This window comes from Bos taurus, chromosome 23 (genome assembly GCF_002263795.3).
Source record: "Bos taurus isolate L1 Dominette 01449 registration number 42190680 breed Hereford chromosome 23, ARS-UCD2.0, whole genome shotgun sequence".
In the NCBI taxonomy this organism is placed as follows: domain Eukaryota; kingdom Metazoa; phylum Chordata; class Mammalia; order Artiodactyla; family Bovidae; genus Bos; species Bos taurus.
This window is the reverse complement of record NC_037350.1, coordinates 39,370,899-39,398,267: the sequence shown is the minus strand read 5'-3', so window position 1 is coordinate 39,398,267 and position 27,369 is coordinate 39,370,899. Positions and strand designations below refer to the sequence as shown.

Sequence of the window (27,369 nt, the reverse complement as noted above, 5' to 3'; positions counted from 1 at the left end):
ACAGAGCCCCACCCCACGTAGGTTCTTGCTGAACTCGTCTGGTCATGTTTTTAAAGCTTCCCAGGTGATTCCAACATGTGACCAGAGTTGAAAACCACTTGTCAGTAGCATCCATATTTGTGATTCCCCAGGTGAGAATCAGGCCAATATCTAATATTCCTCCTAATGGTAAAAAAATTTTTTAAATACTACCTTATAAAATTGTAGGCTTCTCTTGTGGCTGAAGCTGAAACTCCAGTACTTTGGCCAGCTCATGCGAAGAGCTGACTCATTGGAAAAGACTGATGCTGGGAGGGATTGGGGGCAGGAGAAGGGGACGACAGAGGATGAGATGGCTGGATGACATCACTGACTCGATGGACATGAGTTTGAGTGAACTCTGGGAGTTGGTGATGGACAGGGAGGCCTGGCGTGCTGCGATTCATGGGGTCGCAAAGAGTCAGACATGACTGAGCGACTGAACTGAACTGAAGTTGTGGCTCAGATGGTAGAGAGTCTGTCTGCAAAGCAGGAGACCTGGGTTTAATCCCTGGGTCGGGAAGATCCCCTGGAGAAGGGCATGACAACCCGCCACAGTATTCTTATCTGGAGAATCCCATGGACAGAGAAGCCTGGTGGGCTACAGTTCATGGGGTCGCATAGACTCAGACCTGACTGAGTGACTGACACTCACAGGCCTTATAAAACTGCAAGTCAGCTCGCGGCTCAAGACAACACGCTAGGTGTACTAACCCCGCTGTGTCACCCTCCGCCTGACCCTTTCCCGGCCCATTTACTCTTTTTCTTTGTATTCTGGCTTTTAGAGAAATTAGAGTTTCAGGCTCTGATTCAAAAAGCCTGCTCTGACATGACGAAAGCAGATACTTTTAGTAGTCAGCACGCATCACACAGTTTCAATTGGACGTTACCCAGCGTATAAGTGAAAGATTTCCAGCCCAACAGGGTACATTGATAAACACTTGACAGACTGTAAATGGTTCATTATCTCCCACAGGTGTTAGTCACTGTACCACTGGCTTTACTGCAGAAAGGTGCCATTCAGTTTAACCCACCGTTGTCAGACAAGAAGATGAAGGCCATCAACAGCTTAGGAGCAGGCATCATTGAAAAGGTGACTGAATTACGTAAGCCTGGAAACTGGAGAGATGAGTATCAGATGACAGGGATCCCCAAACTTCTGGTATTGGGAAATAGGTGATTTTTGAATCCACATCACATTCGAAGACTTCCTTTTCCTTTGAGTAATTGTTCCTGAAGAGTACAGAAGGATATCATCAAAACAAAAAGAGCAGAGCGGACAGAGCTCTGCAAGTTTTGATTCAGGAGAAAGACTTTTCATTATTCAGGGTTTGAACTGGGTATATAAATAGGCGATTCTTTTTTTTTTTGTCCTGCTTTCCATATCTACCCTTCACTAGTAGTAGTAGTAATAGTAGTTTAGTCGCTAAGTCATGTCTGACTCTTGCCACCCCCATGGACTATAGCCTATCAGACTCCTCTGTCCATGGGATTCTCCAGGCAAGAATACTGGAGTGGGTTGCCATTTCCTTCTTCAGGGGTTCTTCCTGACCCAGGGATGAAATCTGGGTCTTTTGCACTGCAGGCAGATTCTTTACCAACTGAGCTACCAGGGAACCCCTCATACCCTTCACTGATTAGCCCCAATGAGGAGAGTGTTTCTACTTTCTTTGCCTTGAAAAACTGTATTAGCAGAATCTGCCAGTGCTGCAGTAGGTACCAGCAGACTTATGAGTAGTAAGACTTTTATCTCCTGAACATAAGCTTCAAGACTAAGTCTCAGCAGTGCTCTGCATCTTCGGATTAGCCTAGAGGTTGTCAGTGGGTCCCACCATTATCCGTGGGAGGACAGGACTGAATGGCATTAAAAAACATGTTCACAGAGAGAACAAAGGATAGAAGAATGGAAAGGGAGTATGTTTGATAGAAGAATGGAAAGGGAGTACGTTTGAGTTTTTTGGAACATCTTTTTTTTTTTTAACATAAGTATTTAAGAGCTATGGGTGGCTTCTTAGCGATTGCCACACTTTTGATTTCATTGAACTCTTAATAACCACCTTTCTCTTGCTTGCTTTCCAGATTGCTTTGCAATTTCCTTATAGGTTTTGGGACAGTAAAGTTCAAGGGGCTGACTTTTTTGGTCACGTTCCTCCTAGTGCCAGCAAGCGAGGGCTTTTTGCCGTGTTCTATGACATGGATCCCCAGGTAAAGTCATGGGTGTTAGAACGTGGCTTGAATTCCCTTGTTAACAGTTTAGAATTTGATTTGGTAATTACCCCCATGTCAAGCCCAGGAGCTAATGGACATTGTGGACACTCTGGATGTCTGTTTGTATGCTGGGGGGACACTTGCAGGGCATGTTTTCCTATAGGAAAGGAGCCCCTGTATCTCTCATATTTTCTTAAAGGACTAATGTTGGTCCCTGGTAAATGAATTCATTGCCATGGAAGTGGAAGAATTCTTCCGAATTCCTCTCAGGGAGAGTTGGTGATAGCACAGTAATGAATGGTACTTGAAATATACTCCCCAAGGGTCCTCCGGAGGGGAGAGGGGCAGGTATGATTGGCCCACATGAGGGCAGATCTGGGATTCACTGGACGTGATTGGTTGGGGGAGGACCCAGGACCACCTGGGCTTGAACGTGATGGTTGTGCTGATGTCCTGCCAAAGCTTCACAGTTGTTTTTCCTCGGGCCCGTTTGTCCCAAGACACTATCTTCAAAAGTTCCACATGGGAGCCAAGAGCAGAATGTCCTTACTATTCAAGAAGGGGTTTTTTCCCCCCATTATTTTATGTGCAGAGTTCCCTTCTCAGTCACATTCCATTTCTTCTAAAAGTTCTTAGAAGGGAAAAGCCAAGAGAATCTGGGGGTTTGATATGTAGGTGACTTCTGGAGTTTTTCCAGCAGGGAACAATAAAATGCATAAATGAAGGTGGGTGGCCTGGGCCACAGGACAGTAGGAAATGATGATCTGTGACTTGTGAGGATGAGGGCCAAAAGGTCATTTGGGTTTTTGCACGAGACCGGATGGTAACACCCGAATGAACTTTTTGGCCAACCCAGTGCTTAGACCCGAGCATCTGGAGACTTGGGTCCTCAAAGCCCGGCCTGTAAAGTGCTTTTCCCGTCACGTGTCCAGAAGCAGCACAGCGTGCTGATGTCGGTGATTGCGGGAGAGGCGGTGGCGGCCGTCAGGAGCCTGGAGGACAAGCAGGTGCTGCAGCAGTGCATGGCCACCCTGCGCGAGCTCTTCAAGGAGCAGGTCAGACACACGCCCTTTGAAAAGAGAAAAACACGCTTGCCGCTGACTTCCCGTGCTCTTCAGAGTGGCACGGACCCAAAGCAAGTCTGTTCCTACCGAGCACGAAGGGGCTCAGGGCCATGGGCCACAGTCTTCCTCTCTCTCTTTTAATATCCAAGTGTTAATTGCTTGGCTGTGTCCAACCCTTTGCGACCCCATGGACTGTAGCCTGCTAGGCTCCTCTGTCCATGGAATGGGTTGCTGTGCCCTCCTCCAGGGGATCTTCCTGACCCAGGGATTGAACCTGAGTCTCCCACATTGCAGGCAGGTTCTTTACCATCTATCTGAGTCACCAGGGAGGCCCCAACTTTCCTCTTAGGCATTAGTTTACTCGGGCCACCATGACAGACTGCCCCAGACTGGGTAGTCCAAGCAGCAAAAATTCATTGTCTCACAATTAAGGAGGCTAGACACCAGATTGAGGGGTTGGGGAGGGGAAGTTGGTTTCTCCTGAGGCCTCCCGCCTTGGCTCACAGAAGGCTGCTTCCCCCGTGTCCTTGCGTGGTCTCGCCTCTTGTCTATGTTGTCTGTGTTCAAATCCTCTCTTCTTAGAAGGGCACTTGGCATCCTGGATTAAGGCCCACCTGAATGACCTCATCAAAGTCCTATCTCCAATAGAGTTGCTTTCTGAGGTCCTGCGGGTTAGGGTTTCATCATCTGAATTTGAGTAGGGGGACACAGTGAGGCTCACAATAGTACCCCATTCCTCCTTTTACATTCTCTTCCTTTTTTTCCTCATATCATGCACACCCCCCCTTTCTCTCCTCAAGAGGGAAGACTCAGCATTTTCCACAGATCCTCTATTTGGGTATCCTGTTCCCAAACCTCGCAAGCTTTGACAGTTTTCCATTCAAAGGGACCTTGGCCAGAATTTTCTTGCACCCCCCCCCCACTGCTAGTCTCTTTCCCTTTTCTCCAAGAAGCTCAAGGTACTTTCTACTCTCCAGTTTACTAAATCTCACCGTCTCTGGAGATTTATAAATGGCACGATGTATATCCTTTCCCGATAAAGGAGCAGAAGTAGAAAGAAGAGAAATGACGCAGAACATAACGTACATTAGCAAGAGGGGGGCCCTCGGGGTACTGCTTATTTTACATGGTGCAAGTCTCTCTCACAATAGTCCCTCGCCTGGGACTTTTGTCTCAAAATTCGTTTTCAAATCAGTTATTTGGAACTTAGCACACAGTTTGCACAGAAATCTGTTTCATGGTGGCGCTTGGCAGGGGTCAGCCTACAGAATTATCTGAAACATGACTGGTGTAGCTGTTCTGTGGAGAAGCCTGTTGAGAATTCCATTCAGAGGTCCTCAGACCCTGCCCGTCCCTCTCCTCCTCTGGTCCAGCGTGTTCCAGGTGATGAGAAGGGGAATGTGTGTGTGTTAGTCGCTCAGTCATGTCCGACTCTTGGCGACCCCATGGACTGTAGCCCGCCAGGCTCCTCTGTCCATGGATTTCTCCAGGCAAGAATACTGGAGGGGGCTGCCATGCCCTCCTTCAGGGGATCTTCCCAACCCAGGGACCGAACCTGGGTCTCCTGCATTGGTAGGCAGATTCTTTACTGTCTGAGCCTCCAGGGAAGCCCCAGGGAAGAGGAATGCCTGGACTCTTAGCCTGTGGTGATGACCCCTGGTAGGTGGGGAAATTGTCTCTGGCAGAAGGACAAGGTGTTGAAGTAAGGAGACATGTGGGTGTTGGGCAAAGTCAGAAAGACGGGGCAGTGACAAAGGAAGAGACACAGATACGGAGGCTTGGGCAGAGCAACAGGCGGGCAGGAGGGTCATATGGGAACTGCTGTCCCAGAATGCCACAGGGATTAACTCACTTTCCGGATGGAGGGAGGGCTGTAATTTTAGGACGGTTGGGTTGCAACCAGTCCAAGTCCCTTCCGATCCCTTCTGCTTGACACAGGAGGTCCCAGATCCCACCAAGTACTTTGTCACCCGCTGGAGCACGGACCCCTGGATCCAGATGGCCTACAGCTTCGTGAAGACGGGGGGCAGCGGGGAGGCCTACGACATCCTTGCTGAGGAAATACAAGGAACCGTCTTTTTTGCTGGCGAGGTGGGTTTCGTCACTCTGACCCTGACTGCTTTCATTTGGATCACTTGCTTTTAGCTGAACTGGTCTGCATTCAGAGTTTAAAAGCAACGTCAAATACCTTCAAGTCTTGTGGCAACGAACGGCAGGTACCCTGACAATATCCTCCTCAAATTCCCCGAGCAGCCATTTTTAACTCTTTTTGCTGTTTTCTTCTGGAGTTTACTTCATGTCTTAAGATTTTTACATTGTTGTCTTTGGATTTAAGAAGTTAAGACATTACCTCCAGACTTCCTGTCAGGTTAAAGACTTAGCCTGTTTCATCTCTTCCCTGTTTACTTCACAATTTAATTTTAAATTAGTGTCAGTGCTTATATGATGTGGTTGCTTACTGCTGAGCCAGGAAGGCGACCGCCGATTCTTTTCTTACACAGCTGTTTCCTCTTCAGTCACAGTAGCCTCTTCTTCCGTTAGCTTAACTCTTTTTATGCTGCTGCTGCTAAGTCGCTTCAGTTGTGTCTGACTCTGCAACCCCAGAGACAGCCGCCCACCAAGCTCCCCCGTCCCTGGGATTCTCCAGGCAAGAACACTGGAGTGGGTTGCCATTTCCTTCTCCAGTGCATGCATGCATGTTAAGTTGCTTCAGTCATGTCTGACTCTGTGCAACCCCATGGACAGCAGCCCATCAGGCTCCTCTTGTCTATGGAATTCTCCAGGCAAGAATACCGGAGTGGGTTGCCATTTCCTTCTTCATAACTCTTTTTATACCACTTCTTAAGCCTCCCCACTTTTTTCTGTTGTTGTTGAGCCATGCCTGGGAATCTTAATTCCCCAACCAGGGAGCCAACTCATGCCCCCTGCAGTGGAAACACAGAGTTGCAAAATCCTAACCACTGGACCACCAGGGAAGTTGCAAGCCTCCCCACTTTGTGGACAGCCTGTAGGTTCCCTTCCTTGGAACCCCCTTTCCTGACATCTTCTCTTTGCTGTAGTTTATCTTGGGGACTCCTGCAGATCTGTCCTCCCAGGATTCCTCCTTACCACTTTGCAGGGTTGGGGTTCATACTTCCTAGAACCCTCTTTTCAGTATTTTTTAAAATTATGATAAACAACAACAAAAACAGATTTCTGGGGTTGAATTAGTTTGCTTTTGCTGTTCCCCACCCCCCACCTCTCTGTAGTTCATCAAAATAGAGTAAATTCTCAGCACTCTTTTCATCTGTCTTCATACCCTAATACCGTTTAGGATTATACTGGTCTCCTCGATTAATCTAAAATAGTGTTTTTTAATATTTTCAGGGTTTTTGAATTATTACAAAAGAATATCATTTTAAAACCAGCTGACTTTGATTTCCTCTTTGGGCTATAAAGCACCAACTTTGTAGGAACAGAACATAATGGTTGCATTCCAGGCCACAAGTGTCAACTGCTTCCAAAAGATGGCCCTAATAGGGCCAAAGGGCCATGAACAGGCTTTAGAAGTTTTGGCTTTTCTTTGCTGCTTTGATACAATTGCTACCTCAGTTGAGTTGCTCAGTTGTGTCCAACTCTTTGCAACCCCATGGCCTGCAGCACACCAAGCTTCCTTGTCCATCACCAACTCCCGGAGTTTACTTAAACACAAGTCCACTAAGTCAGTCCATCCAAGCATCTCATCCTCTGTCGTCCCCTTTCCTGCCTGCAATCTTTCCCAACATCAGGGTCTTTTCCAGTGAGTCAGTTCTTCACATCAGGTGGCCAAAGTATTGGAGTTTCATGTTCGGCATCAGTCCTTTCAATGAATATTCAGGACTGATTTCCTTCAGGATGGACTGGTTGGATCTCCTTACAGTCCAAGGGACTCTCAAGAGTCTTCTCTGGTTACTACCTCATCTTCTTATAAAAGGGCTTCCCCAGTGGTTCAGTGGTAAAGAATTTGCCTGCAATGCAGGACACCTGAGTTCAATTCCTTGTCAGAAAGATACCCTGGAGGAGGGCATGGCACCCACTCCATTATTCTTGCCTAGAGAATCCCATGGACAGAGGAGCTTGAACAGTCAGACATGACTGAAGCGACTAAGTACTTCTTAACCCATTTCTTTTGAGGTTTCTATTACTCTGCTACTCTTTTCCCAAGTAATGGTGTTCCCCCCGACCTCCTGATCATCCTCCCACTTTAAAAGTCTGTGGCACCGGGATGTTTTTCCATTTCATGCCAGCTACCAGTTTGGGTGACATGTAACCTAAATTCACATGGAACTTCATCTTTCTTATATTCCCTTTTCTATGACCTACTTGACTACGTTTTAGCTACTCTTCTCCCATAATCACATCCCAGATTTTGTCTTGGTTGCATGCGGGCTCAGTCACTTCAGTCACGTCCGACTCTTCGTGACCTCATGGACTATATATGACAGGCTTCTCTGTCCATGGACTTTTCCAGGCAAGAATACCTAACAATGACAGAAAATACCTAATGGTTGTAAATCCAAGCCTAACTTTCCTGTCCTGGTTTGCTTATTCTCTTCCCACTATAACCTCCTTGCAGGTGAGGTTTTCTCTGTTGATAGTCACCTTTTGTCTTTCCCTTCTGTTTGTTAAACTTCTTGTTAATACTCATCCAGCAAAACTCCAGACAAGGATGAACTGATTCACTTCTTGTGCTTGTTTGACTTACCACTGATTGTCTGATGGGAGGGGGCTGTGTCTTACTCATTATTCTTAACTCCAGTACCTGGCATATATAATACCTTCATGAATGTCACACAGTACTACTACACACGAGTGCTGACTGTGTAGAATGAATTTGGTGAAACACAGTGAAATAAGCCAGAAATGTTCAGGTGCTGTGATGGGTGAGTCGAGTGTTCTGTGAGCACACAGGAGGGGCAACATTTTAGGAGGATGGGAGAAAAGTGTAAATTCATACTATATTTTGATAGTCATCTAAATTTCTTATACATGATCTCAAATTATAATTTCTTTTTTTAACAGGCAACAAACAGGCATTTCCCACAGACTGTTACAGGGGCATATTTGAGTGGTGTTCGAGAAGCAAGCAAGATTGCAGCATTTTAAATAGAATTTGTCTGGACGCAGCTTTCTTCTGTATCCCAAAGGGAAAGGTTTGAAAAACATGTTAGACCTCACTTTGATAAAATCAAACAATCCTCTCTAGGTAGCAAAACTTGAATGTTCTAAGGTGGTATGATAATATAAACCAGTTTTTACCATTCTGAAAGCATGGGTTACAAGAATCCTTTTATAAGCACTTATATTTAATAGCATTTTCCATTGGTCTGACTAGTGCTAAATGTTCCAATTTCAGAGTAAGGCAGAATATAACCTTCAGTTAAGACCTTGGATATGATTCTTCCATGGTTAAGAGATTCCCTTGAAATCTGACTTTTTTTTTGGCTGACCAATTTTCACACATTGAAAAACCAAGTCAAGCAGGAATCATTAAAAAAAAAAACAAAGCCATGTACGTCTGTGACAATTTATCAGTATCTTTGCCAATGAGCCTTAAGATTTTTATATAGTTCTAATATTGAGCTTTTACTTAAATTTAGATAGAAATCTCCCCTTTTTGGATACAGTACAAACTCTTCCAAGATAAATAAAACTTCTATTTTATATTGTAGGTATTTCCTCCCATTAGGTGTTCAAAAGAAATTTAAATTCAGGTATCTTTTATAATAAAACATATTAGATCTGTGCACTCATTGGCAAAATTTTCGATTCAGCAGTACAGGTGTGGTATCATTGAGAATGGAGAAGAGATTGTGTGGTCTTCGTACTTTAGATGCAGAATATGGCTGTTTTTCTTAAGAGCCATGTTTGTGCAGATGGCACATTTTAAATAGCCTTAACTTTGGCAACCACTAGCAAAGGGTCTTGTCAGAATAATTTAATAAAAGTCTCTCCCTACTGCCTCTTTTTAAAATAACTGATTAAGTCTCTAGGAATATTTTTTATAGAATTATGTTTTCAGTATTCCATAGGCAGGTCCACTGGAAAACTGCAGAAAAATGTGAAATATCCTGGGATAAATATTACACATTTTATAAGCCATATCTTAAAAGCCTGAGAACATAGTAAATATTTACTTTTTCCTTCTTTCACTCATGACAAATAAATACACACTGATTTCAGGGTCTACAGGATGCCCATCTTGCCAAGAAAGTTCAGTTTACAGGTTAGAAATATGGGTAACTTAAGTGCTTTTGTTTTAAAAAGTCTTTGAAGAATTCTTTCAGTATGTTGGTCAGCTTAAAAAAGGACTCAAAATGACTTTGAAACCACTTTTCAAAATATTAGGTATTTTTAAAATTTAAAGTCAGGTTGTAAGTAGAAATTGTATTTTATGCAAAGATTATATGGTGAACTTTAGCAAGAGCTTAGACCCACCTCCCTCCCCAGAAGTATGATACAACTGAAAGAAAGAAAAAAGCAGTAAATTGGTTTCAAAGTTAACAGGAAAAGGTTGATATTTAGGGTTATCTAATGAAAGTCATTGGTACTGATTGGGAAGTATTCTGCTTCACGTGTTTCCTGTATTAAAATGTTTAAATAGCATGTGTCAAGTGATAAATGCAAAACACTTTAAGTTGAAATGGTTCACAGTCCATCATTACTTTGGTTTCTGGGCACTTAAACTTGTATAGTGCTATAAGCAAACAAGAGGGGAGACCTACCTAAATAAAGTACGGTAAACCCTCATTTCCTGTCTCAAGTGACATCACCTAACATTTTGTTCTTTAAGGAGCCACGGTACTTTTTTTTTTCTTATTTGAGTATGTTTTTCACTGCTGCCTGAAGATTTAATAGCAGTGAATATATATGTGTTTCAACTGCAGACTGTGAACAGCTGATTGTGTAAAACTGCTTAATAAAACGTGTTTTTCAAATACACTGTGCACTGTAGTGATGAAAACACACTCCTCAGCAGATACATCTTCACCACAGTGTTTCACACACACCAACTCAATCCCTTCAACCTCCAAACCTCTTTAGACTGTGCAGGTCATAGGCATTACTGTGTATCCTTTTCAAGTGAATGATCACAGATAACTCTGATCAACTTAGTTTTGTGAGAGCACAAGCTCCCCCCACCCCGATTTCTTTGTAATGTATTTTTTCAAAGTAAAAGCGATCAATTACCAGCAATGAGCCCTCCAAATTATATGGGCTACAAGGCTAATGAATCCATTAAAAAAAAATCTCTACTCTGAAATACATGTTAAGATATCAAATGCAAAGAGACAGAGGTGTTGATTTATTGTTTTTATTGACAAGGTTTATAGGAACAAATCAAGTATTTAAAACCAAAGGCCAGTTCTCAAGTCTCATTTAGTTGTTTATTTCAACCTTTCTTTAATGTCTTAATAACTTTATCAAGAAACAAGTCAAACCTGTGAAAATACCTGTTAGCAGTCAACATATTTTTATAAATCTCTACTATGATGCAAAGATATTTTAAACACTCAATGGTTCATCAAGGGCCTAATTCTCACATAAGCAGCAGTTTTAAAATTCAGATTATTTAATAAGTTCATTAAGACAATCAAAAGACAAAATTAGTCTTATTCAGGAGTGGTCTATGTGTTGATCACCTAGAATCCTGATTGGCCAAAATTTAACACCCCTGATTCTGTGAATATGTTATGTTTCTTTAACATTTTAAGTCCATCACTTTTGAAAAATACTTTGTCAGATACCCACTACTGTCTACACATTATCATCTTGTGGCATTATAATCGATACTTTCAACCATAATTATAAAGGTAGCCAGGTTTCCTGTAAATACCAGCTTTTTATGTGGGCAAAAGCAGTTAAAAATCAGTATATTTATTTGAAGCCAAATGTGCTTCTACTTGATCCAGATCCCCCCAATTTTTGAAGTTTTGATGTGTTGATTTTGGTCTACCCTTAATATAAAATGTATCTACAGACACTTGCAGAGTTAACACTAAAACTATAAATTGATGACACTTCGAGGCAAAGCAGAGAACTATCTATTGCTTCAGTGTTTTCTTCACTGAATTCTGACTTTCACTGCTCTGTCATACCTTCTGGTTGAACACTGTCATTTCATAGTTTGTAACTGTAAAGATACCTACTTATATGAGTTTAAAAACTGATCTGCACAAAAGAAATAAAAAAACTTTATATACAACAAATTCGTTTTTAAAAATACAAAAATAACATCTGTCACTCCTGTCATGCTGACAATTTGACATATATATACATGCAGGAGAAAAGTTCCAATTTAGTCATCTGGGCAGCTGAAGCTCATACATTTTTAACATGATGAACACACTGCCACTGGTTTTAACACTGACAGACGTGTATTCAAAATATTTTATCTACTAAATACTGCAACAGTCTCTGCATGTATAAATGCCAATTACCATAGTTTCTGTTCTACTTGATTAGAAGTATGACTTAAGCTAATATTGCGCGCATACACTAAAAACTACAACAGTTCAAGAATCTATAGTCTTATATAAAGAAATCCAAAATGTACAAAATACAACTATAAAAGCAAGGGACAATTACTGTAGCCATGCAAAAATTTAAACTAAAAACTGCATAAAAATGCAATTTAAAACAGCAAACGCAATTCACCTAACACTCAAGATAAAAAGGTCAGCAGGAAGTTCTACCAACAACGCTTGCAAAGATTTAGAAAAGGAAATACATTCTCTTTGCTGGTATAATGGTATATAAATCAGATCTTTAGCTCCATGGGCACAGGTCATCTGTCTCTGTCCTCTTTCTCAAGAAATCAGCTGTAACAAAAGAGAAAACACTTCCTCATACCCAAAATGCAGTATGTGGTACACATAAATCAAAACCTCACTTTACTTTTTAACTTCTACCTTACTACTGTGACCCTGGGAAATCAGCTGGGATCAATAAAAGCCTACAGCTACTGTTGATTTTCTCCTGCCTTTGGTGGACAGAAGGACCGTGTGCTCAAGTGGTCACGTGAGCTCCTTGGAGCTGCCTGCCTGCCCATGTACACTGAGCCCGTATCTCCATCTGAGGCCAAGTTTTGTCACTAATGTTCTATTTTTAAGCTCTAAAATGGGGATGAAAATTACTATCTTCTCCTATCTATTTTGAGGAAATTTTGAGCAACAAATATTTAGTGACATAAATATTTTGAAAAATATGTAGTATTTACACGTAATTTCTTTTGTCTTATTACGTCCAAAATGATCAAAACTGGAAAAGTTGGATAGTTACCTCTTTAACAGTTGTTTTTATGAACTCTTTTCTTTCAGTTAAGTCATAAGCAGGATAATTTTCATATACCTATAGTGAAAAGGGAAAACAAAAGTAGATTTAAAAATCCAATAACATACTCTCTTTGGATAATGAAATCTGTGCTATGGACAAAGAGGTACATGTAGCTTTGAACAGTACATGCTAACCACCACTGGTTCATTCACCATGTAGAATTCTACAGCAAATGAGTAGTTTTAATAATACTGTATATAAAGCAGAAAATAAACTAGCGTGCAAATATTTTCAGTGTTTTATATAGTAGGAGTACAGCTGAATTAACAATATACATGCATGAGGAAACCATCTAGAAAGATCTTAGCTAAGTGGATTAAATTCTTTATATTGGTAGGTTACCTGTCAGTCATCTTTTAAAGGTATCCTTTTATTTCTTCTGTTACAGCATCTAATGCATTTATGATTCCTCAACTTCAACTCTGATGAATTTCAGCCTCCACATCACTGCTCCATCCCTTCCCCAAAGCTATCACTGAGATCCAGTTATATCTTTGAGTCCACTCCTAAATTTTTAGCCTTTAGATTTCTCAACCTGATACTTGCTGCTTGGTTTCACAGTGACTCCTGGTCCTGACCTGCCCATATACACCTAGCTGGCTTCACTCCTACTGTACAATTCAAGGTCAGCAAACCTTTTCCGCAGAAAATGTTTCCAGCTTTCCAATGACAGTTTTGGTCACAACTACTCAGCCATGCCACTGCAGCGTAAATGCTTCCATAGGCAATACTCAAAGGAGTGGCTATGGCTGTGGTACAATGGCCCACAGGCTGTATTTTGCCAACCTCTGGGAACATGGTCAATCATTTACATTACTCTAATGGTTTGCCCTTTGTTCTTTCTCTGCAAAACTCCAACCCTTAATTTGTCTAACTACCAATTTTTCTACCGTTAAGTTCTGCAGGAAAATGTAACAAATTTGAAAAGAATGGTCTTTTGTCACCTCTACTTGAATAAAGTTAAAAAAAGAATGGTCCTGTTTTAAGTTCGTGGTATTCAACGTCACAGCCTCCCTAGAAATCCCAAGGAGTTCTAATTAGGTCCCCCTTGCATTCTTACCAGCGGCAACTTTATCCCCTTATTTGTGTCCCACACACTTGCTCTCAGTTGAGAAGGCATTACTCTGAATTTCCTCAACTTTCTGACTTGCCTCTTCTCCTCCAATTCATGTGTACAGGATCCATCAACAGTTCTGTCTCTACCTTTGCAGGGACCCATCTCTCAAGGCTTGGGACCTTCAGCTTCTCCTTTCTCACAACTGTCCCTTAGCCGAACACAAGCTTCTACTCTCCCTCCCTGACCTTAAAAAATATTTTATCAGCTTGTATCATTCTCCAATTACTAACACATAAACTTTAACTAATTCACTTTCCTATTAATTCTCAGTCAAAGGGATAACCCTGGCATCTACCATCCTGCAGAACTGCTATCAGGCAAACAATTCTCTCTGCATTTGCGGAGTCCAAAAAACCCTCATGACCTTCTCACCCGACCTCTCCATGTTATTAATAATCCCCTTAGAATTACATAAATGTGTTCACAAAGTCATTAAAATGAACAGTACTTGTCTTCCTTCAACTTTCCTTTCAGTCTCTTCTCTCAGAGGAGACCAGTTATCAGTTTGCTATTATTCTTCCAGATCTTTAGAACTGAGTTTATATACAAACATATAAACGTGTCAATGGCAATACAGTCTTTCTGTATTTACATAACAGGGAAATACCTGTTTTAAAAACTTGCAAATACCTGGAAGGTTTTTCGATGTTCTTTTGAACTGCTACACAGTATTCCAAAAGTATAGATGTACAGTTTAAACATTTCCCTATTGAAGGCCATTTAGGTTGTTTCTGATTTTTCAGTATTACAGACAGGCTGAACATTATTGAAATCATTTTGTGTAGATGTGACTATGTCTTTAAGATAGAGACCTAGAAATGGAATTGCTAGGTTAAAGGGTACTTGCCATTTAAATTTTAACGTATTACCTAACTCCCCAAAGTTGTTACAATTCATAGAAGATGAAAGTACATTTCCTTATACCACTTCTAACACCTATCCCAGTGCCTGATGTGTAGCAGAGGCTCAGCTAATGTTGAATGAATAAGAAAAACAATAATCAATATCTTTAAAAAGTTAAGAATATTCCACTTTTAGTACATTTAAAATTTTAGTTTCATTTTACCATAAGAAACCAGATTCTAAAATCTAATCTCAACCTAGAGTATGGAATCATATTCAAGACTAGATCATTTCCTGAGAAGTATCAGAAGAATTTCACAAAAGTTTGAGCTAAGAATCTAACCTGGAATCTAACCTTCTCATTTATCATAGTAGTACTCAAAGTAAGGTAGCCCAAGAGATTCTGCTTGGTTAAACTAACATAATCTAAGGATGCATCAATAAAAATTGTTTCCAGGTTAGGAAAAAAGATTATTCCTATGCAGTTTGGAATGTATCACTTCAACTTCAGTCACTGTATACATTTTACTGTTTGTTTATAAAATGACTCCAATAGGGCAGAGGTTTTGACTACTTTACTGAAAGTGGTACCCCAGCACCTACAAGAACAGCTGGCATGTAGTAGTTCTATAAATACTTGTTCAATGAATGAAAGCATGTAAGAATCTAGCTTTGACCTGAGGGATGGGTGAAAGATTTTTTTCAAATAAAAGGAAAATAATCTCGGTATCTGTCCATTACCTCTTTGCAAATCTGCTTCATTGTGACTTCCTCCAAGTTAGCACTGGCCAATAATTTCTTTACTGTTTCCTTTAACTCTTCATCTGTAGGAGGTTTCTTCAATTTTTTAATTAAAGGTTCATCATCTGAACTATCCTCAGATTCACTTTCTAAAAGTAAGATATTTTATGACATGAAAATAAGTTTTTTCTTACATAGAAAAGTAAATTAATATTCAAGACAGATTAGGAAAGATTCTATAAGCATTCATCAGATTCTTGAAAAGGTACTAAATTTAAAAAATTATAGATCACCACTCTACAGTACCTATAAAACACACACTGAAATTTTTGTCAATTTTGAAAAATTATAAATACACAAAACTGGTATACTCCCCTCAATGTTCTTCACAGTTTACCTAGTTTTCATATATGTTTAAAAACCATACTATAGCATATAAGTTGTATCTTTAGGGTTGCTGAAAATGTGTCATTTCTAACGTACCTTTTTTGGAACTATTTTGATTCTTCTTGGTGGTACTGCTATCTGCCTTCTTAACATTAGCACTTTTTACAGATTTTTTACTTTTAGGAGTGGCTTTCTGTTTGGGCTTTTCTCTTTTGGATGTCTTTTTTGGTGGCTGTTGGAAATAAAAACAAAGTACATACATTGATGAGTGACTAACTGTCATTCCTCTACTTGTCCACACCCCTCAACAATACTAGAGGAACTTAATTAGTCAATATCACCAGTGAAAAATTATTACTAACTGTCCACTTCTGAGATGAGTAACATTCAAGGAACTTAATTTTATCCCAACACAGGACTAGTCAGGTGAGGTAAAGAATCAAACTTTAAAAATAATAGGTGCTCACATTTCTTACACACTATGGAGAGAAAACTTTATATGCAGAAGACTTTACTCTTGGGGGAAAAAAACTGTAAAATGTAAGTACTATTAATATTCTATTATTTATTGTCAGTCTCTCCCAACTAAAAGGTTAAATTCCAAGAGAACAAGGATTTTTTTGAACTTTTTGGGTTCACTGATGTATCCCTAACTCCTAGAATAGTGCAAAGTAGTTTCTCAATAACTTTTTATAAACATATGAGGAAATGAAGGCTCAGAGAGGTTTTGTCCAGTCACATGATAAAATAAAGAGCTTCAAACAGATCTTACTCCAGATCCTGTTTCTTAAACACTAACTCAGAGCTAATCAAATAAAAGCAAAATACACACATATGGAGATTAAAATGACAAAATTACAGTTTTAAAAAAAATCCTTAGTATGTCAGTCACTCAACTATGTCCGACTCTTTGCAACCCCACTGACTGCAGCCCGCTGGGCTCCTCTGTCCATGGGATTCTCCAGGCAAGAACCCTGGAGGGGGCGGCCATTAATCTATGTGACAAACTCATGGTAGGAATTCAGTAAAGTATCTTTTTCATAATGTAAGTGCTGGCACAGGGAAACAGTGAAAGCTGAATAGTAACATAAACTCTGTAGAAACTCATGTGTTTCATCTTGAGCAGAGAGGCAATCAAATAATTCACATCACGTGCTTTAGCCTTACAGGTGCTAAAAACCACTTCAGCTGCTCTGAAAATAAGATACTGGGTACAGGAAAGAGATGTTAGGTACTCTGGAAAACAGGGAATCTCAAAAAGACAGACCTTGACATTGCAACAGTAGACAATTTTTGGAAGTTAAGGCAAACAAGATCATCCAGTACTTTGGAGGTAATGAAAAGAGGCCCTGGGAAAACTGAGAAGGAAAGTAAAAAACCACACCCACTTAAATTCTACACAACCTTTAAGTTTTCATTACTTTCATTCCCTCTCCTCTACTTAGGAAAATTTCCCTCAGGAGTCTAAACCTCTCTCAGCAATCACATTCTCCAAATCTTTTGGCCAATCTGATTAATCGGCAGCCCCCACAGTACTTGACCTACAATTTATTTGCTCTGTCTTTATGGAAGGTTTTGTGAAGCAGTCAATTAGAATACAGGTTTTTAGAGCCAAACTTCCTGATTCAAGTCCTGACTTCACCAGTGAGCAATTTTGAATTCTCAGACAAATCACTTATCGTTCCTGTGTCTGATTCCGCATCTGCAAAGTAGAGGTAATAATACTAGACCTGGCTAAATTTAACATTCAACCCCCAAACTCATCTTAGACACTGGGATACATTTTACAATCTACATTTAAATGATGCCTTCCAGGCACTGCAGATTCGACCAACTATGGCCATATCTGTAGAACTTCTGTGAAGATCAGGTGAGTGAATACATAAAAGGCACCAAAGAAAACATTTAATGTATTTATGTGTTTCAAAGTCTAGGTATTTACATGTCTGTTCTCCCACTACACTGCAAGTTTCTTAGGGGCCTATCTGACAATCTCCATGAGAAGAGACACCTATCTAATTTAGCTCTGTCCTTATAAAGTACAAGAGCACCTGCCATAAAGTAGCCACTTCAATATTTCTGGCTATGTTCATCTGTATCATTTGCAGGATCTGGTTTATCTGTACTCTGAACCCAGAATGTGGTTAAAAATTAAAAGGAAAATGAAAAAGGCATTCGTACAGCACCGCTTTCATATACACACGCTCATATGACCTAAAAAACAAAGCAAAAAAAAAAAAACACCCCACAATGACAAACAGCTGACATTACTATAAATGAGGAAAATACATCTGTGCAGTTAAGTGGAACAATACCTTACAGCCAGTAAGAAGCAAGACCCTGGTTAGGTCCAGCGTGCCTCCTACTGCACTAGCTGCTCATAGAGATGACCAAAGTAGCTACAGGTCAAACTACTGAACTGAACCAGTGCAGCAAGTCAATACCATGATCTAACTCACTGTCACATACAAATGTTACTGATAATAACAAAGAATTAAAAGTGCTGGGAGAAAATACAGCAAGGCAACAAAATGTAACCAAACTCAGTATTAGGACTATCTCTGGCCCTTTCCTCCAAACTCTGTATGGGCTCCAGGATCATTTCTCTAGAATCTTTTTTTGGTGATGCTAAGATGGGCCTTTCATGTAATTCAATTTTGTACCATTTTCTCCAAACCCCTTTCTTTCCTTATGCCAACCTCTCCTGTTTATCCTTTAAGGCTCAGATCAAACTGTCACCTCCCGTGAGGCTTCCCTCTCTGGATCTTTGCTCCCTACCTGCTCATAGAAAGAAAGACAGACTCGAGCTTGAGCAAACCACTTTCTGAACTCTTTATTTTCCCGTACTTTTCCCCTCCTAAGCTTTGACCTCTCCCCTCCTGCCAACTAGATTGAACGGCTTAACACCGAGACTCTATCTTGTTTCTTGATCTCCACTGCCAAGTTTAGAACTACCACTTAGCCGTTGCTATGTAATTATTTGGAAAACTGAGATGGGAAAAGATCCTTGGAGACTATAGATAACTTTTCAAGATCTATTCTAATTCCAAGGTTCTATTTCATTAGAATCACTCTGCTAGCTAAGACGTTTTTTCTATCAATAGCAGTTAGCCAAACTTTTTGATTTTTAGTTATCTGTCTTTTGGCACAACTTATCTAAATAGGTTGTAAACTTTAAGAGAAAGAGAACAAAAAATTAAGGGTGGGGGCTGGGGCCTATGTATTTCTTAAAAGCCCCACAGCTTACTCACCTAGCTGTAAACGACGTAAAACGAGAGAAATGTATGGTCTAGGTCTGTCACCAAGCCTTTTCTATGAAGTGCAAATAATAAATATTTTAGCTTTTGCTGGCCCCTTATGGTCATTGTTGTACAATCTTCCTCTTTTGTCTTTTACAAATACTAAAAAAATGGAAAAACCACCCTTGGCTTCTAGGCTGTATGAAACTGGATCTGCATACAGGCCATAGTTTGCCAACTCCTGGTCTAGGTCATGAATTACTGGAGACACACAGAGAACAGGCAGAATCAGAGAGATCAACAGGTTGAACTTTACACCAGCAGACGTGGATATATGCCCGTGTTAAACTTCCCTAAAGCTACTGCTTAAAATCAGATTTGGATATAGAGCTGAAGACAGAAGTATATGAACTAGCAGCTCTGGAAAGCTGGATAATTAATATCCAAAGCAAAAAATAAGAATGTACCACCTTCTCTCATGGAGTCAAGACTACACAAGATTCAAGATGTAAAGTACATGGCACATGGCAGATTCTCAATAGTATCCTCCTTGCTGTCGTCAGTTGCTCGGTCGTGTCTGACTTTTCTACGACCCCATGGACTGTAGCCCACCAGGCTCCCCTATCAGTGAGATTTCTCAGGCAAGAATACTGGAGTGGGTTGCCATTTTCTTCTCCAGGGGATGTTCCTGACCCAGGGGTCAAACCAGGTCTCCAGCATTACAGGAGGATTCTTTACCACTGAGCCACTGTGGAAGCCCGTCCTCATCATGCACCAGTAGAGGCTTACTGAAAGACTGGTAGCTCTCCCCACCTAAACAGTCAGTTCTTGGAAGACAGAAGACATGTCTCTTTTTCTCCACTTAGCTAAATGCTCAGGTAGAATAAGCAATCATTTTGAAGAAACGAGAATGCTAAATCTGTCCCCAGAGGTTATATTACTCACACAAGGCCCAACCACGTGGGTTCTCTGTAGTCTGGCTTCAGTGTATACTGCTCTAGCTTCATCTCTAGCTGCTTTACTTCTGGACAAACCACCTAACCACAGACAAGTGTGGAGTACCTTTCTACGCCCCATCTTTGGTCACATGGCCAACTTTCCTTTCTAGTCCCAAAGTCAATTACAATTGGTTTTCTTCCAACCTCTTCCCAAAGCTTTCCCTCATCAACACAGAGATGCTCTTTCTTTTAAAATCCTGTACCAAGTATCACGCAAGTGATATTTGGGTAGAAAATATCTTCTGTAACCCCAACAGCACATAGCACACTCTCAATTTATTGAACTGAACAATCGAAAAGTGATTATATTAAAAATTAAGATCTGGCCTCCTATTTTAAGTCTTTTAAAAAGTATTTTGAATATTTTAGTAATTACAATAAACACATTATGTAGCATTATACAGGAAAAATGCTGGAAGTACTCATGACAGTTGCATTTAACAGGAAGTAAGATTTTGAGTCTTTCAGCAAAATGTATGGAAAAAAATTAGGTGAAAAATGAAAGAAAAAAAAAAAAGAATAAAGAAAAAGCTAGTTTCCAAGTTGGGATTTATTTCTAGATTCTGGCTTGCCTTTTCTGAAGATGCTGTGAGTGGTTCAATCAGAACCATCAGTACTGTAGGTATTTTTGATGCACTAAAGGGAAACAGATAAAAGGGAAACCAACTAACTGCTGCTGGTAATTTCAGACAGTACAATGTACTGTAATCTAAACTTTTTACAATGTACAGTAATAATAGAAATTTTTAAAAATTTGAAGATTTTCCACGTGTCTGATAACCATGAAGGCACAGAAGCAGGGGAATGACACAAGCACTTTTTGAAGGGAGGCAAAAAAAAACCCTTGGGAGAAGGCTTACCTATCTTTTATTGGGAGCAGGGCTATTGAAGGAGGGTCTCCAAAAAAGACGCCTGTCACACAGAGCCAGAATCCTGTCCTCACAGCAGAAAGGTTGTACTGGGTGAACAGATGAACAAAATAAGTATTAGCTTCTAATACACTATCCTTTGAACAACTTGGCTGAGAAAACTTGAGAACGCCAAGAGTAAAGAATGTGCAAGCCTTGCTCTAACCCACAAGAGACCAGGAAAGCAAGTTTAACTCTAAATAGATTTTATTACGGTAATTATTCACTTTTGCCTTCCAACAAAAGGTTCCAATAGTTTATATATTCTGTAATTCCTTTGATCATATGGAGGTGGGGTAGGGAGATTATTTTTTAAGACGTAATTAAGGCCTAACAAAGCTTTCACGTTCACCCTCCCACTACTACCAAATAATTCCTCAAATGGTCCAAATGTTCCAGAACTGCAAAATTCTCTGACTGGGTAAACACTGCATGATGGCTCACTCAATATCCCACTTTTTATCTGTCTTCCTCCAACAGAAGCAGGAGAGCTAACACCTGGGTCTTTCCAGCTTCCCCTACAGCCAGTGGTGGCCAGGTAATAATGCTCTGGCCCATGCAATGCACATGGATCTCTCTGATGAAAAGTATCCTTGCCAGGGGAGAAAACACCAAAAGAAAACTTTTTACCCTTCTCTATCTGGCACCGGGACACAATGCCTAAAGGTAAAAGGCATTATTTTAAAGGTAAAATAATCTTCCTGATATCATGAGGTTAAATGGCACACATCAAGATGGGGGCTCAGGAAGAGACAGTCCCTAAATTCTTAATACTTTTCTTGAGCCGCTGTCCTGGCCCAGAATTGCCTGTTTGTGGATTCCTTGTCTTGAAAGAAAAAGTAACTCCCGTTTCGGACATTAGTAGCAGGGGTTTTAAGTACAGAGCTGAAGATATTCCTGATGTATTTGAGAATCTTCAGATAAATTCAATACTCACAAAGTAAATATTCACAATTAGTTTTATACTTTCCTAGACATAAAGAGTGTTTATAAAACACTAGGAAACAAAAACTGAAGAAGCACTAAGCCAGCTCTTAAGGGTCTAAAACATTATTAGAGTTGTCTTCACTAATGTGGAAAGCACTGCTTCTCCTTTCTCTGTACTCTTCAGTGAGTCTTCTGTGCTTAAGGTGACACGTAGTGAAAGGCACGCCTGAGTGTGGTTTAATCTCAGCAATCTCCTAAAAATCTATTCCAATATGGGAATCAATTGATTTTCATAATAAGTAATTAAACCTCTATTCTCTCTTTGTAAAGAAAACCTCACATACCAGTTTCTGCCTGGTTCCAAACTGCTCTCCTTCTACCACCCTGAGTAATAACCAAATGTCCAAGAGCCAAGATGATAGGTAATTTGTAACAGCTCTTTTATAAAGAAATAAAGATAGAGCTGATTTACAACAGCTCTTTTACAAAGAAATTATTACCCAGTCACTCTCAGAAAGAGCATCTTCTTGTTTGAATTAATTCTAAAGTAAAAGAGAATGAAAAATGGTTGTGAACCCCTCACTATGTATCACAGAAACAGAGGTACAGGTACAGAGAACCTCAAACAAAGTATCTCAGCAATTGCTGGCTAACACGCTAAATGTGACATACTTCATATAAAAGACTAAAAGAACAAAAAACCCTGCCAATTCTTTAAGTACAGTTTTCATTGAGTTTAATCCTGTATTTTAAAAATAATAAACTTACTTATAAATTAAGCATCCTGCTCTTTCACACAGCTAAATATGAAAAGGACGGTGAATAATACTCAGCCTCACTTAATTGGCTAGTGAACACTATAACTGGATGTCTGCTTAAGACTTCTGACTTCAGCAATATGATATAAATTATATGATCCAAAGCTCTCAATTTACAGAGGAAAGAAGAAACAAGTTCATTTATTTATTCCAAGAATCTAAAATAGAACAAGAAGTTAATCTTAACAGGGAAAAGTTTTATCTATGAAGGAAAAATTCATTTCAGGAAATAAAAATAAAAAACAAAGTAATACTCCACAGAAAAATAATCTGCAAAGAAATTTCTATCTATATGCAATCCTCAAATTTTCCCATCAATCAGCAACTCTTCTGTATGGCCTCTTAGAAATAAGAGGTCTTTTCATAGTAGTGAACAAAAATATCTCCATTTATGAAGTCCCTAATGAGGCTGCCACTTAACTGAGTCTTCAAAAAATAGAAGAAAAAGGGAAAACAAAGTTACCATAGAAATACTATCCCTCCTGCCAGCACTTACCTTTCAAAGGCAACTGGAGCCTTTCACAGTAACGGAATCAGCAATAAAGTTTGTGAGAATGGCCCTAAATGTGAAAGTCTTTAAATGAAAAATAACTGTTTGCGAGAGGGTGATTTAACAGGAAAAACAAAGATTTCTCAGTCCAGATTTTACTAGTATATTTTATGAAGTCTGTCAATACCAACCCAAGCAGAAAAACCATACAGCATGATGATACAGCTTTTATATTGTGTGATGTGTATTAGGTTGGTTGAAAAGTAACCGCGGTTTCAGACCATGAATTTTAAATCAATATAACTAGGCTCAAACACATCTTTATTAATCAAAATAGGAACCATTACAATCAACACATTTTCGCCAATGAGAAATAAGTTTCTTTATTCTCGTAGCGTGAAAAAACCCATGCTGTGGGATTCGACAAGTTCCTGGAAAGCATTTTCTGTCTCCTGCTGCTTGTGGAAGAGTCTTCCCTGCAAAAAGTTGTCGAGATGCTTGAAGAAGTTGTAGTCAGTCGGCAAGAGGTCAGGTGAATATGGTGGATGAGGCAAAACTTTGTAGCCCAATTCTTTCAACTTGGGAAGTGTCAGTCACGTGTTGTTGTGGAAGAGAATTGGGCCCTTTCTATTGACCACTGCTGGCTGCAGGTGTTGCAGTTTTTGGTGCATCTCATTGATTTGCTGAGCACACTTCTCGGATACGATTTTGCCAGGATTCAGAAAGCTGTAGTGGCTTAAATGGGACCACCAAACAATGACCATGACCTTTTTTTTGGTGCAAATGTGGCTTTGGGAAGTGCTATGGACCTTCTTTTCGGTCCAGCCACTGAGCTGGTCTTCACCAGTTGTTGTATAAAATCAACTGTTTGTTGCACATCACAATCCAATCGAGAAACGGTTCATTATTGTTATGTAGAGTAAGACAGGACAACACTTCAAAAGAAAAACGTTCTTATTTTCGGTCAGATCACAAGGCACCCACTTATCAATTTTTCCACCTTTCCAATTTGCTTCAAATGCCTAATGACCACAGCATGGTCAACGAGCTCTGCAGCAACTTCTCGTGTAGTTTTAAGAGCATCAGTTTTGATGATGGCTTTCAGCTGGTCACTGTCAACTTCTGATGATTGGCCATGATGCTCCTCATCTTCAAGGCTCTGCTCTCCTTTGCAAAACTTCTTGAACCACCACTGCACTGTACTTTCATAGGCAGTTCCTGGCCCAAACATGTTGCTGATGTTATGAGTTGTCTCCGCTGCCTTACAACCCATTCTGAACTTGAATAAAAAAATTGCTCAAATTTGCTTTATGTCTAACAATCATTTCTATAGTCTAAAATAAATATAAACAGCAAGTAATAAGTCATTAGCAAAAAAAGGTGAGAAATGCATATTAAAATGAATACTATAACCACATTTAAGAATGTATTCCCCCAAAAAAGTACTCCAATATCAACTGGCAAAGTTCAACAATGAAAACCGCAATTACTTTTGCACCAACCCAATTATGAATGTCTGAAAAGCTTTTTTTTCCTTCACGGATTTTCATCATTTGACCTGGATTTCTAACAAGATCCTAATTTATGGCACTGTAGAAAGAAAAGCTCTGATTTGTAGTGGGACAGTTCCACGTGTGATCCTTATACAACAACCAAGATAGTCATGAATCAGGAGTTATCTGCATTCACTGACAGCAACTAACTCTACTCAGAACAAAGGGACAATAATCTGGAAAGCAAGGAAAAAACGAGTGTAAAATATCCTCACTTTTAAAGTTACACCTTAGTAATGACAGAAGATTGGATTTAGAAATCTTACATATGATAAAATGTCATCTTAATAACAACAGTAATAGCAGCTAATATTTACTTAATACTGTGCTATGTACTGCTCTAAGTGCTTAATACAACCCTTGGAAGATACTACTACTATTATCCCCATTATACAGAAGGAAATTGAAATACAGTTTTAAGTAATTTGCCCAAAGCCAAACAGTGATGATCAGAACACAGCTGGGATTTGAACTCAGTTTCCAAAGGCCATGCTCCTAACCATAGTACCTCTAAGAAAAAATTAAATGTTTATATTCTAAGACAACTTTTCATGCTTTAAATCTGCCTTTGAAAAGGTTTTGCAAAGTTTAATGAATACACACAGTAGATAACCAAAAATGTGTTGAATGAGGAAATCTATTGCAGAATTGCTACTATTACATATTCACATGTAAACAAACATGTTTTCCTCCCACTTCCTTAAAATCTATTCCATAAAAACCTCAGTGCTCAGATTACTCATCTTCCTTCACACCAAAAATATATATTAAGATACTATTTATGAAACACCTGCTGGATCTGTAGTATTCTTTTTAAAACTAGGAAGTGCTTCATAGTTAGCTTTACAGAAGTCTTTATAGAATCTGACATTAAAACACGCACGGATTTTTAAATACCCAAAGACAAACACAAAGCGCAAACCTTTAAAAACATAGTTTACCACGTCTTTATTCTAATAGAAGTAGTCGTCAACTGAAGGTGATTTTGTCCCCAGGGGACACTTTGCAATGTCTAAAAACACTTTTGGTTTTAACTAAAGGTTGGGGGCAGGGGTGTGCTTACTAGCCTCTAGTAGGCAAACTCTATAATGCACAAGGCAGCCCCCCCTCCACACGGAAAAATCATCTTCACCCAGGTCAAGCCACGTTAACCAAGTCCCTAAGTGAAACAAGGGAGATTACCCAGGCAAGTTCTGATCATAAAAGGGAGCACCAAAACAGGAAAACAGAGTCAGCAAACCACTACTAACAACAGGAAATCATTCCTTGTACCCACTCGTCCTCATCTACTTGGCTAAAGGTACATATCAAGAAGAGGGTAAGCTAACTCCTTAAATGGTTCAGCAACTCTCCTTCCGAACTCTCTGGAAACTAAATATTCTCAACATTTCATTGTTGTTAAGTTGCTAAGTCGTATAACTATTTTGTAACCCCAAGTACTGTTTTAGCCTGCCAGGCTCCTCTGTCCATGGTATTTCCCAGGCAAGAATCCTGGAGCGGGTTGCTATTTCCTTCTCCAAGGGATTTTCCCGACCCAGGGATTGAACCCGTATCTCCTGCATTGGCAGGAGTATTCTTTACCACTGAGTCACCATGGACGTCCCAACATTTAAAAAATACTCCCAAGTAAAAGAAAATGGCAGGCATTCCGAAGTGATACAAAACTTGCCCACCAACAAAATAAACTTCAAATGCTGCCAGTCTCATTAAGTAATCCCAAAGTGAGATAAAATGGTGGTCCTTAAATCCCTTGCTTTTTTGCATAAAACAGAATAAAATAGCACAAGTCAATCAAAAAATACTGATATACTATGAAAAAATTCTAAGATCTCCTTTATGGTCCTGTCACACATACCCCCGCCCCGCCTTCATTTATGTACTCTAGTCTCCAAGGTCCAGCTCAAATCCAGTCCACACCAACCTCACTCTTCCAACCAACTCTTGCACTCCGGCACAGTAATAAAACTAAAAGCTCCTTAAGAAAAAGAAAGGGCTTACACTTCATCATTTCTGTGTCTTTGGAATTAAAAACCACCAACATGGTATATATGTTTTCTGACCAATCTATTATACAGATGAATATTTAACTCTCCGCATGAAAAGAAATGAGGAAAAAGTGCCAACATTTTACCTCCTCTTCACTCTCTTTATCTTCATCCTCTGAGGACTCTTCTTTGTTTTTCTTTTCCTCTTCATCACTGCTAGATTCATCTGACAGGATTTCAGGACATTTGGTTCGCTTAGCTTTCCTGGCCATCCCAGAACTGTTCCGTTCCTTTTTGTTGCCTTTGCTAGAACTTTTTTTAGATTTTGGCAATGGCTGCGTAAAATAAAGAATACCAATGAGGTCTTATAAAGAATACCAACGAGATACTACAGTTCCAAGTCAATCACCTGTTTCTGATAACTACTTCTCAACTCAACGGCTTCTTAAATCACGCTTCTTTCCTGACACAAGTTTAGCAGCTTTACAGAGTAATACACCTCTAACTTTACGTGTCACGTTAACCTTTTTGCCTGCATTACCAATAGCTTTTCATTCCTCTGAACACCCAGGCAAGAGACTCTTCACATACTGATATAGGACTAGAAGTCTGAGTGCACACTGTGTGACATTTAAGACTTCTATTTACACTTCACCAGGACAATATTTTCAGTCAGACTCATAATTTATTTCATCCCTATCAACATTAAAACTGTCACT

General features: G+C 39.8%; 2 protein-coding genes across 11 annotated transcripts in view; one reads left to right on the top strand and one right to left on the bottom strand.

Annotated features, from left to right (window-relative positions):
- The window catches only part of KDM1B (lysine demethylase 1B), a 43,670-nt gene extending 33,421 nt beyond the window's left edge, over positions 1 to 10,249 (top strand). For 4 of the 6 annotated variants that reach the window (XM_002697549.7, XM_005223821.5, XM_005223820.5 and 1 more), the window contains 5 exons: positions 995 to 1,111; positions 2,098 to 2,223; positions 3,159 to 3,281; positions 5,229 to 5,381; positions 8,331 to 10,249. In XM_002697549.7, coding sequence (XP_002697595.1) covers positions 995 to 1,111; positions 2,098 to 2,223; positions 3,159 to 3,281; positions 5,229 to 5,381; positions 8,331 to 8,414 — 603 coding nt within the window. In that variant the 3' untranslated portion in view covers positions 8,415 to 10,249. The remainder of the gene's footprint in view (positions 1 to 994; positions 1,112 to 2,097; positions 2,224 to 3,158; positions 3,282 to 5,228; positions 5,382 to 8,330) is intronic. The other 2 variants (XM_024983857.2, XM_024983858.2) reach the window with 2 other exon arrangements.
- A 358-nt stretch (positions 10,250 to 10,607) lies between these two features.
- The window catches only part of DEK (DEK proto-oncogene), a 31,948-nt gene continuing 15,186 nt past the window's right edge, over positions 10,608 to 27,369 (bottom strand). For 3 of the 5 annotated variants that reach the window (XM_024983697.2, NM_001099717.1, XM_010818492.4), the window contains exons 7-11: positions 26,797 to 26,985; positions 15,829 to 15,964; positions 15,346 to 15,494; positions 12,591 to 12,659; positions 10,608 to 12,130 (exon numbers count right to left, since the gene is read on the bottom strand). In XM_024983697.2, coding sequence (XP_024839465.1) covers positions 12,119 to 12,130; positions 12,591 to 12,659; positions 15,346 to 15,494; positions 15,829 to 15,964; positions 26,797 to 26,985 — 555 coding nt within the window. In that variant the 3' untranslated portion in view covers positions 10,608 to 12,118. Of the gene's footprint in view, positions 12,131 to 12,590; positions 12,660 to 15,345; positions 15,495 to 15,828; positions 15,965 to 20,829; positions 20,928 to 23,416; positions 24,392 to 26,796; positions 26,986 to 27,369 lie in introns of those variants that run through there. The other 2 variants (XM_059880421.1, XM_010818493.4) reach the window with 2 other exon arrangements.